Genomic DNA, 26,366 nt, shown 5'->3' on the forward strand with positions numbered 1-26,366 from the left:
TGTTACTGATGATTTGGGATTATATTTGAATTCATGTGACATAGTCTTTATGTTTTACAATTTACATAATTTCCTAATTTTTGTGTTTAATTTCACCATTGATATAGCATCCTGATTAGATTTTATATATCCTGTTGGTCCATAAAATCAAAAGATCATTATAGGCATAACTGGCAATCTTGATGCATCGATCCCCTTTTTATTTTACTGGAAAAGATAAAACAATATTAATTATGAATCTATAAAATACATAAATTCTCCCTAAACTATCATTTAATTTCTTAATCACTCCTCAAACTATAAAAAATATATATAATTAATCTATCGCATGAAATGTAGAGTGCATGCCAGCCGGCCAATCACACTCCATTCATGCATAATGTCCCAACAACAACATGCATTAGAAACGGAAAAGAGATTATTGAAGAGAAAATGTGTTTCTTTTGTCTTCGAGTAGATTACCAATTAAATACACACATGATCATCATGTTACACATATATTTTACACACACACACACACACACACACACACACACACACATATATATATATATATATATTTGCATCATTCTTTCCACACCTTTGAAGTCCTAAATTAACTATTCTAGGTCTCTCTGATCTACAAATCTCTCTCAACGCAAGCACACCGCGTACGCCATGGAACATTGGATTAAAAGCTTTTATTTTTTTGCTTTAATTTGTCATGTTACTCGTTTCAGGAATTCGCCAATGCAATTCCAAAACGGAGCAATTGAGTTTGTTAATAGGTCATGATGACGATCTTCATTTACAAACGGGAAGCTGTGATTTCTTTCGAGGAAGATGGGTTCGTGATGATTCTTATCCTTTGTACAACTCAACATCCTGCCCCTTCATTATGAAAGAATTTGACTGCCAGAAAAATGGGCGACCTGATATTGCTTATCTCAAATTCAGATGGAAGCCTCACCGTTGTAAATTGCCAAGGTTAGTCGGTAGTACCCACATATATATGCAATCGTTAATAATATGTCTACATAATTCCATCACAAACCTGCATCTTGTGTTCATATATGATCTAGTGTCCTAACTGCAGGGTACATAACGTCTGTCTTAATTTAAATATATCATTTTTTGAATGTCCTCGTGTACATAAATATGCATGTAGATTCAACGGTCGGGATTTCTTGAGAAGGTTTAAGGGGAAGAGAATATTGTTCGTAGGGGACTCTCTAAGCCTCAATCAATGGAAATCTCTCACATGCATGTTGCATGTTTCGGTGCCCCAAACAAACTACACTCTCAAGAGAAATGGTGCTCTTTCCACGTTTACCTTGCAGGTGAGTAGCTAGGTACTTTTGATGTCGCATGATCGAAGTTGCATGGCACTTTAACTTTAATTTGATGAGTTTTCTTTAACACGGTCGGTTGCATCGATCTACTTGTTATGAAGGGGAATTAATGCTCTACGATTGGGATTTTTCCAGTGCAAGCGACCATGTTAAACGTATTGGCCAGAAGGTCGTCACCTTAGTTAATTTTGTAAAATCACTAGAAATAACTAAATCTACATCTTCTTATCAGTTTAATTTTTTGAGACATTCAATAATGATTTCACAAATTTAAATAATTAAATCAACTTATCAGTCCATTGGCATGGATATGATATATATATATATATATATTTAATAGACTTCAATTCATTCCTAAATTATGGAAGTTACAGTTGTGACCAATAATTGCGGATAACAAGTCCCGATTACAAGTCAACTACCCATCGGTTGTACGCTCCCCCGCACACAACTTTCATTGCGCCGGACAATGTCTAAAACTTCTAAGCTCTTTATTGACAAAACCATATTGAGATGCAAGACTCTGTAAAATAGAAGTATCCATCTCTGCTCGTCTGTGAGAAAACAACTCATTACATCCCAACCTTCCAAAGGAGGGGAGGGACTTCCTAACCTTCACCCTCTAAAGAAGGGGATGACTCACAACCCTCATCCCCAAAAGAGGAAAGGGACTTGCCTATTTCAAAATATATTTATTTGAACCTAAAATAAAACAACACTAATAGAACACTGTAAAAAAACTAATTGAAACGCACTATGCTCTACATAGGTGCCATATGCCCACTATCGTTTCGCCCATCCACTTTCTGCACATGAGCTTTCTGACAACACCCCAGGATCTACACGGGTAAACTACAGACCACTCCTCCACGAAGCACGGCAACCAACAAGAGGCAACCTAGGGCCCTTGCTCCGTGAACCCACTATGAGTCAAAGTAGAGCAGCAAGCTTCTCACCGTTGCCAGCTCCGTCACTATCAGTCCACTTCTCTAGCTCCGTCACCCCAGCCCATAACCACCAAGCGAGCCATCCTCCACTTTGGCTAGAAGAGACGAAAACCAAAGTAAAAGGAACCGCACCGAGGGCCTCTATTCTTTATCAACCATGCACACAGCCACTGAGAGGCTTATTTCCAGACACCCGAACATCTAACATGGAACTACACACAAGAAAAACCCTAAATGAAAACTCTGAGTGGGGGTGACGCAGTTTTTGGGATTTTTTTCTGGTTTCGTTTATGGGTGCATGGATATGATACATGATTGACCATCATCTTTGCATATTACATAGGAGTTTTAATTCCTGGATGATGGTTGCAGGAATATTGCATTTCTGTGGCGCTATCTCGCAATGGATTTCTAGTTGATCTGGTAAAAGAAAAGATGGGCGCAATCCTGAAGCTGGACTCCATCAACAATGGTAATGCATGGAAAGGATATGACATGCTTATTTTCAACACCTGGCACTGGTGGCTCCATACAGGAAGAAACCGTATGTACATAATTAATGAGGAGAAATGATAATTGTAGTTGTAAATGTGCAATTGTCGTGTAATCATTTTGAAAAAAGTAAATAAGTTTGATACTCACGTAAAAAAATTAATTTTTTTAATAATAAACCACACTCTTTTAATTTTTAAAGTGACTATATAATATTTACGTACTTTACGATTATATATAATATTACTCATTAAAAAATATTATTATTGTTTGAAAATTGCAGGTGGGATTACATTCAACAAGGAGATAGAATACACAAAGATATGGATCGTTTGGTTGCTTTTAAGGAGGGGCTCACTACTTGGTCAAAGTGGGTGGACTCTAACGTTGATCCTAAAATCACCAAAGTCTTCTTCCAAGGAATTTCTCCAACCCATTTCAAGTAAGCCCGACCCTTTTCTGCAATAACTCAACCCGTTTTATAGTACTGAATCTTGATTTTGGAACGTAAAAAATAATTTTATCAATCTAATATTAATTCTTATAATTTAAATATGATATTTGATAAGTTTATAGAAGAATAATATCAGACACCGTACTGTTAAGACGTGTACTGATCAATTTGAAAAAAAGTATAATTTATTAATAAAAAATGATTTTTTTTTTTTCTGACAAATCTTAAATTTATTTCGAAAAGAAAAAGCGCAAAATTTAGAAGTACACCTATAATAGTAAATATCATTTATTTTTATAGAAAGTGTATTAAGTATTTATAAAAACTGACAATTCATTTTTCAACACTACAACAAAAAACATTTTTTGGGACGAAAATTTTCGTCCCAAAATATATAGATTTCGTTTCGAAAGAGTTTTTGAGACGAAAAAATTTTGTCCCAAGGTCGTCCCAACATCACTGTCCCAGAAGATATATTGGGACGAAAATCACAATTTCGTCCCAAAATATATCTTTTGGAACGATTTTGAAATTGACCGTTCGATACCGTTCGAACGATGGATGTTTTTGTCACGGTTTAAATTCGTTCCAGAATAGCGTTCGAATGCTTCTCATATAACGTTCGAACGTTAACGACTCTTTTGAACGGTTATCAAGATACGTTCAAACGCTCAGTAGAAATACGTTCGAACGTTAAATGAGACGATCGAACGGTATAAGAGTTCGAACGGTGATGATCAACGTTCGAACGATATGGTAATGTCATGCGTTTGAACGGTTTTTTGAGCATCTGGTATCGTTCGAACGGTTTGCGCATTGTTGTTTGAACGGTACATTATCGTTTGAACGGCATGCCCATTAATGTTCGAACGTGACTCGGTCGTTCGAACGGATATTATTTTTATTAAAACCAATAATTATAAAAAAACTAAATAGACATCCATATTATTTGAAAAACATAAATTAGGAACTGTTTAATTACTCACAAAAGTTTTATAATAAGTGCGAAGAAATAAATAACCATAAAACTAGCATTGTTCATACATAATTAGATAATGTCATAAGCTAGACGTAAAAAACCATCAGTTGGTTGGAGGCCTGTACTGTTGCATAAGCTGTTGCATTTGGAGTTGCATATCTCTCCTGAAGTGTGCTTGTTCTTCTTCATGTTGTTTGAGGCGCATCTCCATGTCTCCTTGTCTCGCCAATTGAGTCTCTAACTCTTGTTGTTTTGCAACTAATTCTTCAATTCTACGATTCGCATTCTCTTGAGCTATAGAGGCAGACCCGGAAGAAGAGGAAGAGGGAGAAGGTTTTACACAGCGACCCAAACCCCTCAAATATCCTGAACGTTCACCCAGAACTTGTGTAAAAATCTCAACATCTGTATTTGAGGAATTTTGATCTGACGCAGATTCAGCACGCAGGGCAACCATTTTATCCTACACATAAGATAAAGAGTTAATATCATCATAAATATTCAAATATATTTATTTAAAACAAATTATAATACTTACATAATTTTCACGGGCATTAGGATGACTCCACTCTCCATTACGATTAGTATGTGATGCAGCATATAATTTTGTCAGATCATAATTGGCATCTGAATCTTGCTATAATAAAGATTTGTTAAGATATAAAGTCATTATGATTGATATATTCAGTTAACTATATACAAATGAAATAATAGCAATACCAATTTTTTAGAGAGGCGGTGGAAAGATCTTGAGCCTGCATGATGAGTAATCTTCAATTTTGATCTATTTGTTTTGTTTATAGAACTTCGCTCCTACATAAGAATTGAAAATATTAGAAAGCGAAATTAAAAATAGGACTAAAATAATTAAATTAATTATACCTTATATGATGAATCCTCAAACATGTCACAAAGTTTTTTCCAATCAGAAGGTTGCACATCTTGAAAAGGATGTTGGCGTGCTTCTTCACTATTCTCAAACTTATTATAATGCTCATGACACCTCGCCTTATACTTGCGGAATGCATTACTCATAAGCTCTTCCACAGTTTTACGCTCCTCTCTCCGACCAAAATTTAATTCGAAATCATCCTTACAGAAAAAAGTTTGGACAAAAATTATAAGTCCAATTAAATTTCATTTATTAAACATTACCAAACAACGCTTCTTGATAAGGTCCTTAACATCTTGGGGGACTTTCTTCCATGAACTTGTTGCCAAAGGTGCATAAGTTCGTGTAAGAGTACCCACATGCGATGCAAGCCAAGCTGCTGGTTGTCCTTCGCCTCCGGTATGTTCATCAAGAATGTTAACTTTGATCTTACCCACCTTACGATATTTTTCCAACGTCACGCCTCTCGTAGTGCCTCGACCTTGACGAGATTGTACTGTGAAGTCATCATGATATATAACATTATAATCAATTTTCTATTATAATCTTAATTAATAACTTTTATGACTATTAGAATTTTACCTTGTTCAGTAGAGTCAATCTCTAATGGTGAGTCTGAAGGAGAGCTAGGAACAGGTGGAGATGGGTTGCGCACTTCCTTTCTCTTCGGAGGCATAATTTCAAAAGACTGATACAATATTCATTAAGTAAAATAGTGTTCATCATCACGTAATGTGAAAATATAATTCGTCAATCACTATCTGTATCAGTATCATTTGACAATTCAGTCTCATCTTCTGTAGATACTTCAGATGAATCAACACTTTGCTCAAGTGTCGCATCAACAATTTCAGTCTCAATATCTTCTTTATTCAATGGAATCATCTCATACTGGCTCAAATCCACAAACAAATTAAAGACGGGCTGACTCTCTTGGTATGTTTCTTGAGTAGAGGCATCATCTTTTTCTTCATCTCGCCCTTCTGCCTGAGGGATAACATCATATATATTTCTTGGAGCATATTTTTGTACTACTCGCCATTGAGTTCCCAACTTCGGGTCATCTAAGTAGAATACTTGAGATGCTTGAGAAGCTAAAATAAATGGATCATCCTCGTACCATTTTCTTGATGTATTAATACTCAAGAAATATTCATCATCACGGACTCCAGTTCGAGGATTGCTTAAATCCCACCAATCACACTTAAACAGATACACTGCAAGCTCCCCCAAATATTTCATTCCAATTATATCAACAATCACTCCATAGAAATCAATATTTTCTCCATCATGACTTCCCTCAACTAGTACACCACTATTTTGTGTTTTCCTATAATGATCTCGATCTATTGTGTGATACCTACTACCACGAGAAATACATGCAGAATATCTTGTAGCCCATCTCGATGGGCCACGCGCTAATGCATACAATTCATCTGATATATCGTTTGGATTATTGGCATGCATTTGTACAACCTACATATTAAGTAAATCGTCTATTATATCAATAAAAAAAACAATCAATATTTTCTATTTGTATTAAATGAAGTGTCGCATATGTAATGTCATTACCCGTTGTTCAAACCATCTCAGAAACTCCTCTTCATGTTTCCGGTCTATATCATTTACTCCTAGTTCCTTGAGCATGTTAATATGATCACTGAAATTGATGATTACCACATGTATTTTATATTATTAGAATTTTACGAAAGTAAATGAGCGAATACTAAATTAAGAAAAGATTAATACTTACTTCAAGTAAATCTCTATTTCAGGGCAATTGTTCAGCACGTACCACTGAGCTTTCTCAAACTCTCTTCCACATAAGTCATAACCACGCACTGCACCAAGTGGACGTACTTGTTGGGAAAACACGGAAAACACATTTCGTTGTCTTGTTCTGTCAACGTCAAAGTTTCTTTCTGGCCGATCAAACCTAGTGTCAACTCCGTGGAAATATTTGGAACAGAAGGTATGCCACTCATCATCAATATATGCTTCTGCAATTGATCCTTCTGGGCGAGCTTTATTACCAACTGTTCGTTTCAACTTCCTAAGAAATCGTTCAATGGGATACATCCATCTATACTGAACTGGTCCTGCAAGTCGAGCCTCACGTGGCAAATGGACGGCCAGGTGAACCATGACATCGAAAAATGACGGTGGGTAAATACTTTCTAGCTTACACAATATGATGGGAATTTCCCGTTCCATTCGATCCAAAGCTTCTACATTTAATGTCCGTGCACATAAGTCTTTGAAAAATAAACCTAACTCAGTCAAAGCCACGTGCACGTCTTTAGTCAAGTACCCACGTATACCAATAGGCAAGATACGCTGCAAAAGGACATGACAATCATGACTTTTTAACCCAGTTATTTTCCAGTCATTTGTTCGCACACACCTTGTCAAATTCGAGGCATAACCATCCGGTAATTTAATTTTCATTATCCACTCACAAAAAGTAGCCCTTTCATTCCTTGACAATGTATACCACCCAATTGGCATGTAAACGGACGAACCATTTTCTTGCAACTGCATTTCCGGTCTTATTCCCAACCGCTTCAAATCCTTCCTTGAGTTTAATGTATCCTTCGTTTTTCCTTCGATTGACATCAATGTTCCCAATACGGATTCGCATATATTTTTTTCAATATGCATAACATCAAGACTGTGCCGTAATTTTAACTTTGACCAGTATGGAAGATCAAAAAATATACTCTTCTTAGTCCAATTCAACTCAGATGTAGCTCGTTTTCTCTTTCGTTATTTTTTACCAAATTCATTACAACCAACATCTACAAATTGTGCAAGTAAATCTTCACCAGACAAATATGGTGGAGGTTTGCCCCATTCAACAGTACCATCAAACATTTGTGAATTTCCCCGCCATCTATGATCACCAGGTAGAAATCGACGATGACCCATGAAACATAATTTTCTCCCGTAAGTGAGTCATTCAGATTTAGTATGTTTGTTACAAGTTGGACATGTCATTTTCCCCTTAGTACTCCAACCTGACAAGTTTCCATATGCTGGAAAATCATTTATTGTCCATAAAACGACAACATGCATCTTGAACGACTTGCTTGTTGATGAATCAAATGTGACAACCCCATTCTCCCACAAATCTTTCAATTCTGCAATCAATGGCTGTAAGTGTATGTCTATATCATTTCCCGGCGATCTCGGACCTGGAATGAGCAAACTCATCATGAAATATGGATCTTTCATACACTTCCACGGTGGTAGATTATACGGCATAAGTACGACTGGCCAAATACTGTGACTAGTACTCATGTTTCCAAACGGATTAAATCCATCTATTGCCAACCCAAGTCTCACATTACGTGGTTCTTCTGCAAACCATGTATGCTCCTTATCAAATTCCTTCCACACCTGAGAGTCAGCAGGATGTGATAAAATATCATCGTTTCTAACTCTGGCTGATGAGTGCCATATCATGTCTGCAGTTGTTGCACGTAACATATATAATCGTTGTAATCTAGATGTCAATGGAAAGTGGCGTACTACCTTTTGCGGCACATTTTGTTTGTCAGATGTCCATCTTGACTCGTGGCATATGAGACATTCGTTCAACTGCTCCTTCTCTTGCCAAAATAATATGCAGTCATTCTTACATGCATGTATTACGTTGTAATCAAATCCAAGTCCTCGTTTCAATTTTTTTGCTTCATAGAAGTTACGAGGAAGTGTATTATCTGATGGCAGTGCCTCCTTAAACAACTCGAGTAACATATTGACAGCCTTAATTGATAATCGGCACATTGATTTTATGTGTAGCAGTCTTACGGTAAATGACAACTTACTGTGTCTTCTGCATCCTGGATATAGCTCACGTTGTGACTCATTCCACAATCGTGCAAAAGTATTATGACCCCCATCATTTGAACTTGATGTGTCCGTGCCACCTTCATTCATAAACATTCCCGCACCGATGTCACCTAACATTTCTTCCATATCCTCATCATACTCATCTCCAACAACATCTGGTTGTACATCTTCATCGATAGCTTCTTCTTCATGTGGAGCATCGAATGAAGTTGGATATGGTTCCCCGTGTAAGACCCAATCAGTATAACCCTTGTCAATACCTTTTACAAACAGATGCTCTCTCACCAAGTCTATCTTATGAGAGCGCAAATTCCTACATTCTTTACATGGGCATCTAATATGTCCATCACTATCACATGTACCCAATGCAAACTCTAAGAATTTCTTAACACCTTCAGCATATACGTTGTAATTCTGACCCAAACGATCGCTAACTCGCATCCAACTCTTATCCATGCTGACTATCTTCATTATAAACAATCACGTGTGCATCAACAAACAAGCAAGCGCAAATTCAATCAAGGAGTATGCCACCTTACACCGGGTAGTTGGTCCTATCCCATTCGGAATTGTAAGATCATAGTCGCAAACCTATCCTCTATAATCTGTCACGCCCAACAAAATTTCGGCAGCATCTCCCCATAGTTCTCCAAATATGCTCGTCTGGTTGTGTGCACTGACTTATCCATCGTCGATACAACATCACCGAAACTGCATATCCGGAGAACAAGGGATAAATCTGCCAAAATCTTAATGCTGGACGTATAACAGATATAGATCGATAGTTTGCGAGAATGATCTTACAATTCCAAACTGTCCACTCTGGACAATTCAAGAGTTATCAATCTTTCAATTAAGGCGGATTGATAACTCTCGAACGGGTCTAAGGCTAATATTGATGAACAAGCAATATAAGATATACCAATATTTAACATGTATCAAACAAATAATTCAACATCATAAATAATTAAGTTTTGTAACAAATCTTAGATGATTTGTAATTTAATTCATTCTCATTTGATTATTTGAATCTTTTAAGTATTTAAGTATTATTAAATGTAGATTATAATTAATTAATTTTTAATTACACTCCTGCATTTAAAATGATAATTATTTTAACATTGCCCAAGAAATCGTTCAAACGGTGCTCGTCACCGTTCGATCTAATATATTACGTTCGAACGGAACACGAATATCGTTCGAAACATTGGGAATACCGTTCGAACGGAACACGAATACCGTTCGAACGGATTACTTCCAGAAATCACTCGTCTTCAACCTCCGAAAACCCCAAAATTTACAGTCCATATTACATCAAAAGATAGCAAACTATATGACGAACTCATGTAAGCAAACGAAAACACTTATATAAAAACTAAAATGAGGTCAAATTTAAGGAGAATACCTGATTTGGAGAGATAAAGCGGAAAATCCACCAAACGGTAAAAACTCTTCACCAAACGGTAAAAACAACCTCTTAATCCGAAAATATAAGAGATTGATAGGAGTTAGTAATATTTGAGGGATATATTAAAGAATAATGGCGTTGGTTGGAACAAAATGAGCGTGGGAGTGATGCTCGGTCGACTGGAACGAGTGCGAGATTGTGAGGTTCTGTCGTGTAAATGTAGAACAAAAACGTTCAAACGGTGTTTAATGAACGTTCGAAAGTCAAATCGACTAGCGGGAAAAATTTCCCCCGCTAATTTAACGTTCGAACGTGAAAATTGGCGTTCGAACGTTTTTGTTAAACGTTGGAACGGTTATATTAGACCGTTCAAACATCAAATCGATTAGCGGGAAACATTTCCCCCCTAATTTAACGTTCGAACGTTAATATATACGTTCGAACGTATTATTAAACGTTTGAACGTCAATAGTAAACCGTTCAAACGTTTAAGTTATATTGTTGCATAAAGTATTTTTTTTTGCACTATACCTTTAAATATAATAATTTCTAAATGTACTATAGTTTAGAGCCATAGTAATATAACTATATAATATATAATCAAACATATATTATATAGTTTAGTAACATATATAGTATAAAATATCATATTACATCTAATATTATAGTCAAGTACTACATATATTAACCTATTATATATAACATATATATGGTATCATAGCATAGGGTTATATGTATCACATGCATATATATATAATGTTTATTTCTATAATATTAATAGTAGATATTTAATAATAGAATATCTACTATTAATATATATAGTATCATCTATACTAGTATATATATGTGATACTAGTTAATATCACATATAATATATATGTTATATAAATACATGAACATAGCTTCATGTATATAGTAGTCTATATTATATTAATTATACTATATAATATAACTTATACTATATACTATATAATATTCAATAGTATAATATATTTTAGTACTAAATATAATATAATATATTCTATATATATAAAAAATTATATATATAATACATAGTGTTTAATAATATATAAGTGCATTAAATATATTGCATTTAATATATTTAACAATTAAAATATATTATAATTGAATTAATTATTATATTTAATATAATTAATACCGAATATTGCATTTAAATATTATTTATTATCATGAAAACCGATTAATTAGGGATGGATATTAATATTCAGTTAATGCGTTCGAACGGTATAACTTACCGTTCGAACGGCACTGCATATATAAGCCCATCCCGACGTCATTTTCACGCATTTCCTCCGTTCTAAGCCTCCAAACCGTCGATCTCCGCCGTTGAACGCCATCTTCGCCGCCGTCAACAGTGCCCACTCGAAGCCCCTACCTCTAACGACCGGTATTTTTCATTTTTAAAGCATTTTACCGTTTAGATTTAGGTTTTTGATAGATTAATTGTTTAAGTTAGGGTAAACTGATTTATACATCAAAATAATCGGTAGATTTGCATAAATCCATGTTAGGAACGTTTATTTAGGTTTCTATTGCATTTATTTTGGTGTAAAATCCAGGGAATCGAAGGATTCCATGGATTTTAATGGCCGAGTCGACTCGGCCTGGAATCCCGATCGACACGAATATCGTTCGAACGCTATGCGTAGCGTTCGAACGATATAACTTAACGGTCGAACGGTTTGTCTGAAACCGTTCGACCGTTACAGTAAACATTCGAACGATTTAGCTTAACGGTCGAACGGTTTGTCTTTAACCGTTCGACCGTTACAGTAAACGTTCGAACGGTAATTAATATTATATTTATATTATTAATATTGATATTGAGAAATGTATTTATTGTTGATAATGTTGTTCAGAATATCAAATATTATTAAATTACTGTTTGTTTCAAACTACTGTAAATTGTTCTTTATTGTATTTTTCTTGTTAATGTTATATATCTAGTTTGTAATTATAAATTTCAGGTTGATTATAATGTCTACTTCTAGACCGGCACGTAAGTGACGCAATCTTGGTGAGAGTAGTAGTGGTCCAGTTCGGGAGAGGACAGTTTCACTGGAGCGACCAGTGAAGATTTCTGATTTCCAGAGTCTTCTCTGGGAGGGTCATTCATTGCCCTCAATATTCAGTGATCATGGTTGGGGACCTATCTTGGATGAACGAGAGGAAGCATGGGAGCCAGTCTCCTACATTGACATTGTTGCTGAGTTCTATAGAGAACTCGGCAGTGCCAGCGCAGATGATTCTGGGGCCTACAGTATCACTGTCCGAGGAGTACCCGTTGTATTTTCACGAGATGGACTTGCTGAGCATCTCGGTATTCCTAGGCTGCCAGATGCATATCCGAATGTGGTGCCTAGAGAGACTGATCCTTCAGTTGAGGCGGAGACAGCTGAGGATGAGGCATCAGTTTATACTGATGAGGTCGATACCCTTGCTGATCACGAGGTGAGGGATTTGGCTGTCGGTCCAGATGCTCCACCGTATGACGGGACGAAGAGCATCAAACAGGCAGATTTATCTTCTTTCTTTAAGATATTAAATTTGATAATTGCCAATAACATTGACCCTCGGCAGCACAAGACAGAAGTTGGCATTGATCGGACGAAATTTATGATACGGGTCGCTCGTGGCATTCCTATCGACTTGGTGGGGTATATATTCGATAGGATTCGATTAGAATCTCGGTACATTTCGATGGATATACTACCATTCGGAGTCCTGATCACCCGATATCTATTATGTGCTGGTGTTGTGCCAGATGTTGCTGAGCGTAAACGGGAGCCGATGGGACCGATAAACAGCACCACCCTCTCACGCAGCACGGGACACTCGAGACTGCGTTTTCGTGCACATGTTCCAGAACCAGTTGATCCTCACGGAGATGCACAGCCGGGAGATCATGGAGTCTCAGTTGCAGCTGCAGAGACATCTACACGGGCCGAGGCATTAGTCCACAGTGTTACTCGTGAGGAGATGGCTGACATAGTGCGTGCAGCGATCAGCGAGCAGACATTAGCAGTGATCGATGCAGTGCGTATGGAGATCCATTCTGCTGTGTCTGAGCTTCGTACAGAGTTTGCTGCCATGTCTGCGACTCAGGTCACCATCAGTACTCGACTGACACAAATAGAGGAACGTATAGCTGCAGTCGAGGAAGTGTGCAAAGATTTGGGGTCTTAATTACTTTATGATAAATTTTATTTATTTATTTCCTATTTTTTGTATGGACAATATTTTGTGTTTTGTAAATTCAGTATTTAAGTTATATGAAATAGTATTGTTTTATATTTTCTAAACTAATTCTTAATTTAGATTATTCATATTATTTAATTAACCAATTTTTTATAATTACTAGTTAATCTAAATATAATTTGGCAAAAAACTTAAAAAATTAAAACTCTGTCACCGTTCGACCGATGAAAATAACGTTTGAACGGTGAATATGCATCATTCGAACGGTTAATATTAACCGTTCGAACGGTTTATCTATTTCCCTCCAAAATATTTTTGCCTATCGTGCCAATATTACGTTCAAACGGTAAAAATTAAACGTTCGAAGGGTTAATCATTAACGGTCGAACGGTTAACTTATTTGGGACAAAAATTTTCGTCCCTAAGAATACCGTTCGAACGCGTTCGAACGGTTTGACATAACCGTCGTCATTTTGGAACAAAATTCAAATTTCGTTCCAAAATCCCACTTTTTGGGACGATTTCCATTTCGTCCCAAAATAATTTCGTCCAAAAAAATATTTTTTGTTGTAGTGCAAAAATACATACCAAATGGAGATTTTTCTTGGAAAGCACCTATATAGAAGATGTGGAAAAATGTCACAGCAACTTTTACCAAACATTAGACAATTGTTTTTTTTTTTTTTTTTGTTTTAAATAAAAATGAGTTTTGCTACTCAATTATCTTTACATAGATGCACCCTTATTTTTATTGTTATTTTTTAATTTTATTCTTCTTAAACTAATTAATTTCTTTTACTCATAATCCATGCACTATATATTTAGTAAGAGAAAAAAAAATAAAAAAATAAAAAGAATTATGTGTAGTGTGAACATGATGAGTAAATGAAAAAACAATATTAATTAATAATTTTTGGTGGTGTCGAAGCAGTGGCAAAGACTGGAATTCGTCGAAGTCCACAAGTACATGCCATAAAGAAACCAAACCCTTGAGGAGTTCCACATATCCAAAGGGTTCGCCACCAGCAGTAGCTGTGGTAAAGAGTGTGTTGAAGAAAATCTCAACTCTTGTCACATTGCTGGACGTGACTACATTATCTCAATTGAGAAAAGATGGGCACCCCATCCATTTATGGCTTTGGAGGGAAAAGGGGGAACGATTGTAGTCATTGGTGTCTTCTTGGTGTGCCTGATACATGGAATCAACTCTTATATGCAACTCTTATCACTCCAAGAAATTCAAAAAATAATTAGAACTTTTTAACCAATATTATAAACTGTATTAATGGTAATGCCCATATATATTATATTCTCTGTGTTTGATGAAAATCGTGAAGTTCCAATACCATTTCTCTGGTAAATGAAGAAGATAAGTGAAAATAGAATTAAAAAAAATACTTCTATTCAGATGAATGTTATAGATAGTGAGAGGGCCTATTTATTTAAAAATAGACAAAGTGAAATAAGGAAGTACATAAATACAATATGGAAAATGAAAAATTCTACTCATAATCATCCTCCCACAATACATCACACAGATTTTTTTAATTTATATTTTTATCTTTTTCACTTCCTAAATGTGTAATGTATAGATGATGAGTAGATGGAATCAATTAATTTAGAAAGAATAAAACAAAAAAATATAAAAATAAAATAATAATAATAATAACTGTGATGTGTGGAGATCATGATGAGTAACAAAGCTCATGGACAATACTACTCCTACCGAGACGTCCAATCGAGAGTGGGTTTCGACTATTTTTTTTTACTTAATGATTAAGAAAATGTTTTTTATTAATTTTGTATTTTTTTTAAATATTTAAAGGAATTAAAAAAATGTATGAAAAAAATGGAAAAAAAAGTTGCTCGTGTTGGGAGAATTCCTCGTTAGGAATCTCGGTGGCTATAGTGCTATCCATTCAATATCTCCTAATCTAAATAGTATTCCATTGAAAATAATATACATCAACAACAAAATATAATCGGAATGGTTGGTGCCCTTAAGTGGAGGTTTTTTTTTTTTTTTTTTGGTAACATGAGAACAGGATAATCGTGGAAAATTATACAAGCTTTGCATACTTTCTTTGAAAAAAATGGTTAAATATAAAATTTACGTAAAAAAATATTTTTTTAATGATAAATTCTATTTTTTTAAAATAAAATACATATAACTTATATAAGTTAAATCTGTATTTAGCATTACTTCTACCAAATCGAAGGAAGGCGGAGCTATTGAATTGATTAAGGCTGGGCATGTGCAAGAGATGGATCGTATGAATTTCATTCACAACTAACTGGGTTGGGCTCACGACTTGGGCTCAGTGGATTGATCTTCGAACATTTGTTCCTTCAATTTCAAGACATAAAGTCGGGTCTAATTCTTTCCATACGGTTCCACGCGTACGGCATACAAGTGTCCATCAACTGCCACGTGGAGTGATCGCCGTTTCGATTTGATCAGTCTCCCCCAAAAAACGCAGGGAGAGATGGCGGGAAAATGAGTGCCCTTAAATGATTTGGCATCACAAAATCAGCACCCAGATTATATTTTCTCCGGACAGGAGTGAAAGAAGTATGGCACAACACGAAACCCTAGGAATACTGGAAGAGATCGAATCCCTCGTCTCCGATCAACTTCAAGTGGTAACAAAACCCTCTCTTGCTATCGATTCAATGTAATCTTAGCCCAGCCTATCAATTTCACGCTTCGAATTTCCGATATCTTTCTTCAATTACCCTAGTGTTTGTTAATCCTTATTTTTAGCACTGCCTAATTCTTTTTGAGAGAGTGTTGAGTTCACCAGTTTTAGAAAGACAAGAAGGGCGAAAAGATTACCTGAATTAGGGTTAGGGAGGAACGCGGACTCGGAGCTATATGGAAACCTGAATTTTAGGTGTTTTGTAAATTCGCATTTACAAACGAAAAATAAAAGAGGTTGATGGTCCACCTTGAGCTTAGCTTAATCCCAACTCCCAAGTTCGTTAGTATCTCAGGCCGTGCTATAAGTTCTGGCCTCAGATTAACGGGACTAATAAGCATTGGTTATATGGTGATCAGAACTGAGACTTCTATGCCTCCCAACAACATTTACCTCAAAATTAATGTAACAGAGACCATCATTTTCTGCTTTCTCATCCTTATTCTACTGGTCTTCTTATTACTTGCAACTTCACGTGACCATATCCTTGTTGTAGTATACTTTAGGAAGTTGCCATCAGCAGCCTGTTGGCTGAAGAATTTGTCTGAGTTTGTTATAGGATACGCTATGGTAACTGTTTTACTATATGAAATTCTTTTTCAGGTTTCCTACAAGTGGCTGAGTCGCAATTATTTAGTTTCATCAAATTCTGCGAAGAGGTAAGAACTGACCTCACCAAATATCCGTTTATGGACTTTCTGCTAGAGCTTGCATAGTTTTTTTATTAGTTGATTGCTTGTATACGTAGGTTGCTTCAGGAGTTTGTTGAAAAACATAAAAGTGGGTTGGAAGCAGTGTATACTTTGTCTGGCTGGTTGAAGAAAGATCCTTCAAATTACCATATAAGGCTTGTTTCTGGCCCTAAACTTGCAGGTGAGATTTTATTCAATGTTTCTTGCAACGAAATATTGTAATGCCCTGTGTAGAATAGAGATTGGAGGGGGCAGGGAGTTAATAATGTTTCTTTCAACGAAATATTGTAATGCACTGTGTAGGATAGAGATTGGAGGGGGCAGGGAGTTAATAATTTTCCAAGAAAGGAAAATGTGACTCAAAAGCCTTTCTTACTAATTACATAAACTGGTAAACTAATCTCTTTTCCCCTTTTTTTTGCTTTATTTAAAAGCGTTTTTTCTGTGAATCTGTGGACTTGATTTTTTTCTCGCTGTTTCAACTCACGTCTCCCCCCTTTTAAAACACTTTTGAGATTTAATCCAAAAGAACATTTTAAGCACCCTTGCAGTGAGTAAAAATATAGAAATTATTTATCTGATTTATTATGAAATAAGGGTGTGTTGGCAACTTAAAGAAAGAGACACTAATGTGGGATCCGTTTCTTCTGATTTTATGCAGAAGCCAAACAAGATTTTGATGGAAATTGCTCAATTCAGGTTTATAGTGTGCAAGCTTGCATTCCAAAAGATCCAGCTGCACTTTGGAATGCTGAATTTGTACAAGCTGAAGAGCTTTTTAAGCAGCACTTCTCGACTGGCAATTGCTTGAGAGATAACAGGTTAGTGTATGTTTATGATTTAAGCTAAGTCCATGCACCTTTGTTTGCCATTTTATGGTGCCATTGGCCTTTCTAGTTTTATCTAGCCTGTTTTGCCACTATTTCAGATTATATAGTTGCCATAGCTATTAAACCTCTAGGCAGGTTGGCAGAATTCTTCCATTCCCTCTTTACACAGAGAGACTGCTGAAAGCATCCTTGTACATGGTGCACCAAATTGTAATTTTGACTAAATATGCAATGAAGACCAGCCCCAAACCGTCAGAGCAAAGGCAATCACACATGATAAGTCATAATCAGGATTCTCTTTTGCTTTTATTACTGTATACATACTTCATGAGTTGTTTTGGCCTTGTTAATTTGAGCATTTATGTTCAAACAAATTGAAAGAAAGAGTTGATAAAAAGCAATATTGGTCAATTCTTTTTGGTGAGTACTAATCGTAGTCTTTTTATTTACATGGATGCATACATGAGTTAAATGTTTAATAGTTCTTTCTTGATGCTTACTGCAATGCTTCTTCAGGTTCTGTGGGATCTTTAATTCATTTGTCAAGTGGAATGTGGACGGGATTCCTGTTAGCAATGCAAATCAACTGCCCAAAACCATTGGAGGCCCAGGGCAATGCAAAAGTGGTATTGCGTATGAAAATACAGTGGCTCCACGATCTGAGCAAAATAAAGTACAGCAATCTAGCAAAAAAGTTGGTCTGCAGTCTCCCAGTGTTGTAAAAGATGTCAAAAGTGAAAGCAAGAGCACTGGTGTTCATGGTCAGGATACCAAGCTTCCTGCAGATAAAGAGAAAGTCCCTCCCTTGCCTGCTGGAAAAAAGAATGTCCAGAATGGGAAAAACCCTTCTGGTGCTGGAGGTTCATTGGCAAATTTTTGGGGTCGGGCATCTGCAAAGTCAAAGCCTTGTGGCCTTGCAGAAGATAATAGTGTTATTCCAGTTATTCCAAATCCAACTGGTTTGTTTCCTTTTAATTATCCTACGCTGTTACAATTTGATATTTGTTTTATAAGTAGGAAAATTTATTGATTCTCATAATTAGGCAAAACCCAAGTACACGGGTGGTATACAAGAGAAAAATACTTAATTATAGCCTATGAGCAAGAAAAAGAAGCCCAAAGTAACAATTTGATTTTTTATTTGACAATAACGGAGAAATTAGTCATGATGGATCTTTTCTTGGTTAAAATTTATAACACAAACTTCTGTTCTACAACCATATTTTCTTAGCTCGGTCTATTAATTATTGGTTCTTGTTTTGTTTAGTCACTAGTGCTGAGGCTCAAATATGTGCTGATGAAGCTGTAGAGGTTGTCAGCAGTGATGATGATGGCCAAGATGTCAATTTTAAGAGAGCCTCCAATGCCGAAGGAATTAGAAAAAGGAGGGTTGTATTTGATTTCTCAGATGAAGATGAAGAAAATGATGATGCAGTCAATTTAGCATCACCAGATATTCCAAAAGTTCAATCATCTCTAGACCAGAAACAAAGTACCAAAATTTTGGCTTCAGAGAAATCCAATTTGAACTTTGACAAGGAAATAGAAGATAAACCAATGGTCAAGGAAGGGATAGCTGCCAACAAGGAATCTAACCAACCACTGAAAGAGGACTCTCTAGTTATCAGCAAGGCCACAAAAGCTGGGACTTCCTCCAAAGAGAGAGTACAAAGTGGTATTCCGGAAAGGGATATGAACATGAAGGATACACCAACACTTGCCGTTCCAAATTCCCCTAAAAGGAGAAAAGTGTTGAAGACACAGATTGATGAACGAGGAAGAGAAGGTATACAGATGATTAGATCCTCAGTTTTGAAGGAGACCTGTGTATATTATTTAATGTTGCATGGTAGTAATTATTTTACCTTTGGAAATTCACTAGCCAAACCTAATCCTAATCAGCTTAATAAATTCCAGATACCTTTTATGCTATAACTGCTATCTGAAGTAAGTAAATTCGTGTGTGTGTTCCCACTAGGTAATCCATACTGGTAAAGCACTCCCATTCAATTTGGCTCGCACTAGAGAGCCTTTTTTTTTTTTGTTTTTAAATGATCGTTCCATGTTGAAGATTAGTTTTTCACTTTTAATAAGTTAATTGAAGCTTGTTCTGTTAGGTTTGCTAATCCTGTATTTCTGATAAGCCTTTTTTTTTTTTTAAATTTTCATCTGAGAGAGGAGATTAAAAAAAAAAAGGATTGTCTTCTGCATTCACTTCTATTAATGCCCTGTTAAACCAGAAGGCATCTTCACCCAATTCGGTTAGTCATAGTTTATCTTTTACACCTTTTATTGCTATAATTATAATAATATCTGCATTTTCTTGCTCCAGTAACTGAAGTAATCTGGGAGGGTGAAGAGACAGAAGCAAAGAAATCTAACAGTAGCACAACAAAGAAAACTGACAACTCTACATTCGACAATACTATTAGCAGGTTAACTATATGCTTCATCTCTGCCAGTTATGTTTCGCTAGAAGAAATACCATTCCTCAGAACTGCAACTTTATTTCTTGCAGTGTTTTTTATTTTTAAATTTGTGGCTAGGAAATTTTTAAGGTACAACCACCCTAGTAGTCGGGGGGTTTTTAACAACCATCCTTGGACCCCATGGTTCTAAAGGATCAGGGCTAGTGCCATTCAGCCATTGGCCCCAGAACTGCTAGTTGTTTGTATGGTTTTATATCCATAAATGTCATATGCCCAAACATTTGGCTCAATTTGTTTCAGTTCCGCAGCCTTTGGGCAATTGTATTGATAATGTGTGAGTACAAGTAATTGAGGCATTGGGGTGTCAAATACCACCCTAAGGTTGATTGTCTATCACAGACAAATTATTATGGTTGTGAGTGCTAGATTCTTCATTAAGATACTATTCTGTAGCTGAAAGATAGCTCTCTATGTCTATCTATGGCTGGGCTCTGAATATTGGGTTTATGAATTATGATTTAGGCTTCCTGCAACGAAAAAGTCACCAGCAATGGGAAATGCTGCCCCATCCAATCCAGCAGGCAAAGCGGGAAACAGGAAAGCAGGGAACTTGAAAGATCCTAAGCAAGGCAACATTCTTTCGTTCTTCAAGAGGGTGTGAGACGTACAAAAAAAACTTGAGCGAAGTACCACTGTGAATACAGAAATGTTTAATTGATGGTTCTTCATATGCGAGTCTTGATGTAACTATACGGTTTCGTTCAGTTGGAGGATTTTAAAGAGATTGGGTTGGGGGGGGGGGGGGGGGGGGGGGTGGGGAAGATGTTGCTATATTACCTCAATCTTTGCTTTGAGGGGGAATCCATGTATTTGCTAGATGAGTCTAGGATTATGTTTGATGGGTCTAATCTACACTTCAAATTAAGAAAAACTAAAAGAAGATGGCATCATGGTTTTCCTTGATATTTGGCTCTGGGAATGGCATCATTGGTGGTCGATCTCTTAGCTATGTGAATCAACGAATTTAGCATGACTTGATGATTTGAGTACTGGGAAGATATCTTTCTACCACAGTCGGCATTTTGCGCAGTTCTATACATTTTGTGCAGTTCTACACGAATCGTTCTTTAGAATGACGAGAACATATCAATCTAACATCCGACGAGTGGGATAAATGGATTACTAGTTCTTCCATAGTTTGCAGTTATGCTGATTAGTTGGAACCTGATTGACTGGGTATTGCTTTTTCTAATCAAGATTATATTTACTAGCCAGCATGATTGTTCTTACCCAGAGAATGGTTCCAAATTGTGGATGGGGTAAAGCGATCAATACAACCACACATTGACCCAAAGAATTCTCATTCACAAGAACGACGCGAAAACCCGTAGTTTGGGGATAAAATCCAAATGGATGTTGCATTCTCACTCAATTACCCGCAGAAACTGAGAGCTAGCTAAGAGTCCAAAGCGAATATGCAAATAGAAATTCATAAAAGTTTACTTTGTGAAAGAGGATGACGGAATAATATACATGATTTACACTCAATCTCCGCACAAATGGTGCAGTATATCGTCACCGTTATTAACCGTCTTGGATCAAGTTGGTCGGCTCACTCAACACATATTTTGGCAGTTCATATTTTGCACCTGCAATAGGTTTGGCAAGGCAACGATAGAAAAGCTTCAGAAAAAAGAGAATCGAAGGATAAAATGAACATTAACATGACTAAAACATCATAGAATTTGCTTTTCAGCGTGTAAGTCAGGACGTATCACATCAGAAAAAGGAACCGATCATTCTGCCCAAAGTTACTATTTGGTAGGGGTAGTAAATCGCGTAAACGAGTTGCGTATATTATATGATATGAGTCAACCCAAACACAACTTGTTAAGTTTAATGGATCAGATTTCTAAATCCTAACACAAACCATTTATGTAAATAGGTTGAATTGACTCAAATAATTTATTTGACCTAATTAACATAATTTCACATAAAAGTTAAAATCACAATACCTCCTAAAAATATAAAACTAACTACATGAGTTCAAAATTACAATCCAAAACAATAAAAATACCAAAATTACAATCCAAAGAAAGTGTAGGAGGCAGTTGTGACTGATGAGAACTAACTCAACTGAGAATTGAGAGAGTGAGGGTTAGGAAATACAAGATAGGGTTAGGGATTTTTTTTTTTTTGAAAAAGTTAAAAAGGCTATAATTGTAATTTTAAGTAAAAGATTTAACGGGATTTAAACGGGTCACTAACTGGTTAAGTGGATTGACCTGATAGTGACCCGTTAATGAATTGTGTCTCAACGGGCCAATCCATTTGACCCAAACCTGTTAATTTTGTATCGTATTCGTGTTGAGTTAAAGTTTGTGTTACATATTATCACTCCTACTATTTGATCCAAGGGTTTTTTTTTTTTTTTGGCTGTTGTAAAAAACTTTATTTTCCCCATAGGCCCAAGCGGATATCTATGAGGGTGAAGTAATTATAAGAAAGGGAAGCAACAAGGACTAAGTACCTCTTTCATCATAGCAAATTGTCAGATCAGCACTTTGAACTATGACCCCTGCACTTTCCACGATCGCTTGCGCAAGGGTTAAGTCAGCTTCAGCAGCAGCTCGAAGTGCATCCCAAATCTCTAGTGCCCAGGAAAATGAAGATTAAATTTCCGTTGTGCATGTGAAACATTAGAAGCATGTCTAAGTAAGATATTTATGATCCCGTACAAGGTCGGCAGAAAATCATAGGGAACTTGACAAAAGACTAGATTACTATTCTTTAACTCCCACAGTTATATAATGTCAAAGAAAAATAACCATAGTTTGGAGAACTTGAAACATCATAATCTTCTCATAAATATGCTTGTAATCGATAGCCAAAAGATAAAGGACTTACGATAAACAATAAGTTGGAAAGATATTTTCTTATCAATCCAAACAACCATGTTATTGTGTAGTGTAATTAAGTAAAAAAGATTGATTGCTGTTGATGTGAAGTGCCAATTGCTACATGAATATTGGAGAATTATCCCATAAGTTTTCTGTGAGGCTTGTATCAAATTCTGAAGTTCATGACTGCAACTTCTTGTCCCGTCAAGAATATGGATATGGTTATAACCTCTAAAAAAAAAAAAAATCTCATCATAACAAATCCTGTAGTGTTTGGAGCCATCTTTTTCGTCATCCATATAGTTGGGTGTTTGCCATCATATACTTCTAGTGTGTTTGGGTTGTGCCCCTTTGCACTTTGAGTAAAGTTTACCATACTTATTAAAAAAAAAAAAAAAAAAAAAAAGCATTTGGAGTCGGCTATAAAAGCATCTGATGCCACTTCTCTACACAAGTTGGTGCTGCTATCAGTGTATATGCCATCATGCCCTTTAACCCACAGGCAATTTGACCTCTTCCATAACCTTGTAATGGCTTCACTAACAAATTAATAGGGGTGTTCATAGTAAAGCCCAGGAGATAATATGTCAAGCAAAATCCAATGATGGAAAATTCAACAAATACTTGAGGCTTTTCTCCATGGCTTTGCAACAAAGATAATAAGCTATGTTAATAATCTTTTACAAGCTATGATAATACATATAGATAAATATATGAAAGTAATCTAAACATGAAAAAGGTTAATTGTATATTGAACAAGACGTTATCCATCTTAGACTTCTTCATTCTGATTTCTCAACTCTGTTATACTAGGCAAGCTAACCTTAGATAATTGCAAAAGCTTTCCAACAAAATCTTTATATAATCTGAAGCAACACTACCTTTCCGGCCACCATAGTGAGGAGCGGTGTCCCAAAACTCATCTCTCAACTGCATGAGCTGAGTCTTTGTTATTGGCTGTGGATGCTTCCAAGGTTTTGGCTTCCTGATCTTTTTCACAGTCCCTGTTTACATTAGAATATCAGACAGCATCACGATTCACATTTAAATATGAACATTTGAATCAAGATTGTCAATCTGATAGTGCCCATCATTAGCACACATGGTTGAAACTAGCTAAAAATAAAAAAAGAAAAACTTGGAGCGCTTCAATAAACTGGGATTTTTAAATAAGTGATGGTTATTTACTAGGCCAACTGGACTTGCTGCATGTGTCTCAATGGAGAACAACAAATTCAAGAAAAAATTATGGACACAAAAATGTTCACCAGCTCCTTTACAAAAAAGCAATGCTAGCTTATGTACCTTTAGTAAAAATGACACAGCCACCTTCATGCAGGCACCAGCACTTCCAAAAACTTTGAAAAAAGCTGTAATCATATGATCTTGTGATATGGGATTGAAGGACATACGTTGTAAGTAAATGAAATCCAATTATTCAGGACATTAGAATTATGCACACAAAATTTTAGGCTTGACGTTTTGTGAATAAGGTTAAAGTCCTTCAGTAATCTAATTGGTGTTGGTAAATAGGGGGTTGAAGTTCATATCTTCTTCTTCTTCCTCTTTTTTTTTTTTTTTTGGCTATTATGGGTTCTAAGGCATAGTTAACAGGCAGGACCGCTTGTTGAAGAGGTGCGCGTTGCCAGGAGGTTTTAGAACAGTTTAAAAAACTAAAAAGTTAGTGCAGTTAGTTGCTAATCTTTTAACTCACTGGAAAATTTGTAGAATTCAGGACGTTACTTCAAAATTTGACTTAGGAAATTTTAGTTCCAGAAACTCAATTCTCAACCCGATGATTTGGATTCACAATCAGCCACTCAATGTACAAGCAAAGAAGTAGCGAAAAACGCAGAGAATGTAGAGAGACAGAGTTCTCAGGCAATAAATAAGCATAGATATGAATGAACATTAAATTAAAATCAATTGAAAAAAGAATGAGGAAACAAAGTAATGCACGGATTGCTCGCTGAGAAACAACAAAAGACTTTCAAAACTGATATTCTGTAAATCTTAAATTCTCGCTGGATTTTGACATAGCTTCCAGCCTATTATTCGTTCATTTATTATGACTTGCAAACGGATTTTACATCAACTCCTGCTCTAAATTTTTTCCCCGCAGGTTTTCTAGGCAACCGAACGGAAGGTAAAACTCTTCGAAACAAACAAATCAGAGAGAGAGAGATGATAGAGTAACCTCACCTTCGCCTTTGGTCTGCGAAGATCCAACGCATCCCATTCCGCTACTGATTCCCACAAGAAATCGCTACTGCTTCGAGAAAGAGCAAGAGAGAGATATTGAAGGGAGAGCTCAGAGAAGCATAAGAAGCTTCATTGAGACGCAAAAGTCAAAAGGGAAGCGGAGAAGCTCGTGCTGTTGATGTAGAGTTTCGTTTTATCAGTTAATGTTTGCTTAATAATAAACATGGTTGTGGTGGTTGGCTGTCTATGTTCATGTTGGTGGAGTTGGCAATTATTTCTTTCTTTCTGTTTTTCGAGTTACATCTTGGAAATTATGTTACAGCCATCAAATAATTACATAAAATTAATTTTATAAATTAATGTAATTTTACGAAATTAGTTAGATTTATTATAGAATAAAAATAATATTATAATTTGACGAACCATTAAAATCACATTAATTCGTAATATTTAAAAGATAATGAATTACATCTGTTACAAATATAACTAATTTCATTTTGCGCGAAAAAGAAAATTTTACAAAGTATAATAATTAGAAGAGATTCCATCTATATTCAAGGGTCTTAAAAGTTTCGTTCATTACATGCACAATTTCATGACACACAGATGCTGCATTTGGATTGAAGGCAGTTCATATGGGCATAATTACTTTCATGGATGGAGGAGATGCGAGATATTTGCATTGAAAGGTATGCTATATTGCATAATGTAATTTTCATGGATGAACTTAGAGCATGTTTGGCTAATGAGACTGAACAAGATGAAAATTTTGTGAATAATAGTAAAATAGTTTGAGTTAAAATATTTTATTAAGTTTTGAAAAATAAGAGGAAAAAAAAGTTTTATAAAATTATTGTTTTAATATAATTTTTATTTTGAATTTTGAAAAAATTGTATTATTTTTTGTATTTTGTTTAGGAGTATGAGAAAATTGTAACGATTAAATGAAAAAGTTAAATATTTGAAATTAAAAAATATTTTGTATTTAAGTAATGCTTAGAAATAAAATTATGAAAAGTTTTGAGATGAGATGAGTT

General features: G+C 35.7%; 2 protein-coding genes and 1 pseudogene across 3 annotated transcripts; 2 read left to right on the forward strand and 1 right to left on the reverse strand.

The window, feature by feature from the left end:
- The first annotated feature begins 145 nt into the window (after positions 1-145).
- LOC122289756 lies at positions 146-14,865 on the forward strand (annotated as a pseudogene).
- A 1,204-nt stretch (positions 14,866-16,069) lies between these two features.
- Positions 16,070-21,260, forward strand: LOC122289928. The gene is made up of 9 exons (XM_043097353.1): positions 16,070-16,220; positions 16,880-16,935; positions 17,025-17,149; positions 17,630-17,789; positions 18,315-18,757; positions 19,066-19,584; positions 20,131-20,233; positions 20,750-20,995; positions 21,071-21,260. The coding sequence occupies exons 1-8, from the start codon at positions 16,089-16,091 to the stop codon at positions 20,886-20,888; spliced, it is 1,677 nt and encodes a 558-aa protein (XP_042953287.1). The 5' UTR covers positions 16,070-16,088; the 3' UTR covers positions 20,889-20,995; positions 21,071-21,260.
- A 358-nt stretch (positions 21,261-21,618) lies between these two features.
- Positions 21,619-25,536, reverse strand: LOC122289929 (ubiquitin domain-containing protein 1-like). 2 transcript variants are annotated; one of them, XM_043097355.1, is made up of 5 exons: positions 25,330-25,536; positions 24,433-24,497; positions 24,009-24,131; positions 22,758-22,877; positions 21,619-21,876 (listed from the first exon to the last, which is right to left on the reverse strand). In XM_043097355.1, the coding sequence occupies exons 1-5, from the start codon at positions 25,359-25,361 to the stop codon at positions 21,812-21,814; spliced, it is 405 nt and encodes a 134-aa protein (XP_042953289.1). In that variant the 5' UTR covers positions 25,362-25,536; the 3' UTR covers positions 21,619-21,811. The 2 variants fall into 2 exon arrangements, with proteins under 2 accessions (XP_042953289.1, XP_042953290.1); XM_043097356.1 differs by lacking the exon at positions 24,433-24,497 and having other exon boundaries at positions 25,330-25,532.
- Positions 25,537-26,366: the final 830 nt, after the last annotated feature.

The sequence above is a fragment of the Carya illinoinensis genome, chromosome 12, assembly GCF_018687715.1.
Source record: "Carya illinoinensis cultivar Pawnee chromosome 12, C.illinoinensisPawnee_v1, whole genome shotgun sequence".
Taxonomy (NCBI): Eukaryota; Viridiplantae; Streptophyta; class Magnoliopsida; order Fagales; family Juglandaceae; genus Carya; species Carya illinoinensis.

What these genes read in the sequence shown, in the direction of transcription:
- LOC122289928 (XM_043097353.1), top strand. Translation starts at nt 16,089, where the DNA reads ATGATTTGGCATCACAAAATCAGCACCCAGATTATATTTTCTCCGGAC. An exon ending in TCTCCGATCAACTTCAAGTG is followed by an intron (nt 16,221 to 16,879) that starts GTAACAAAACCC and finishes ATTCTTTTTCAG; the next exon opens with GTTTCCTACAAGTGGCTGAG. An exon ending in TTCGACAATACTATTAGCAG is followed by an intron (nt 20,234 to 20,749) that starts GTTAACTATATG and finishes ATTATGATTTAG; the next exon opens with GCTTCCTGCAACGAAAAAGT.
- LOC122289929 (XM_043097355.1), bottom strand. Translation starts at nt 25,361, where the DNA reads ATGCGTTGGATCTTCGCAGACCAAAGGCGAAG. An exon ending in CTGTGTCATTTTTACTAAAG is followed by an intron (nt 24,132 to 24,432) that starts GTACATAAGCTA and finishes TAATGTAAACAG; the next exon opens with GGACTGTGAAAAAGATCAGG. An exon ending in TCACTATGGTGGCCGGAAAG is followed by an intron (nt 22,878 to 24,008) that starts GTAGTGTTGCTT and finishes CCTGGGCACTAG; the next exon opens with AGATTTGGGATGCACTTCGA.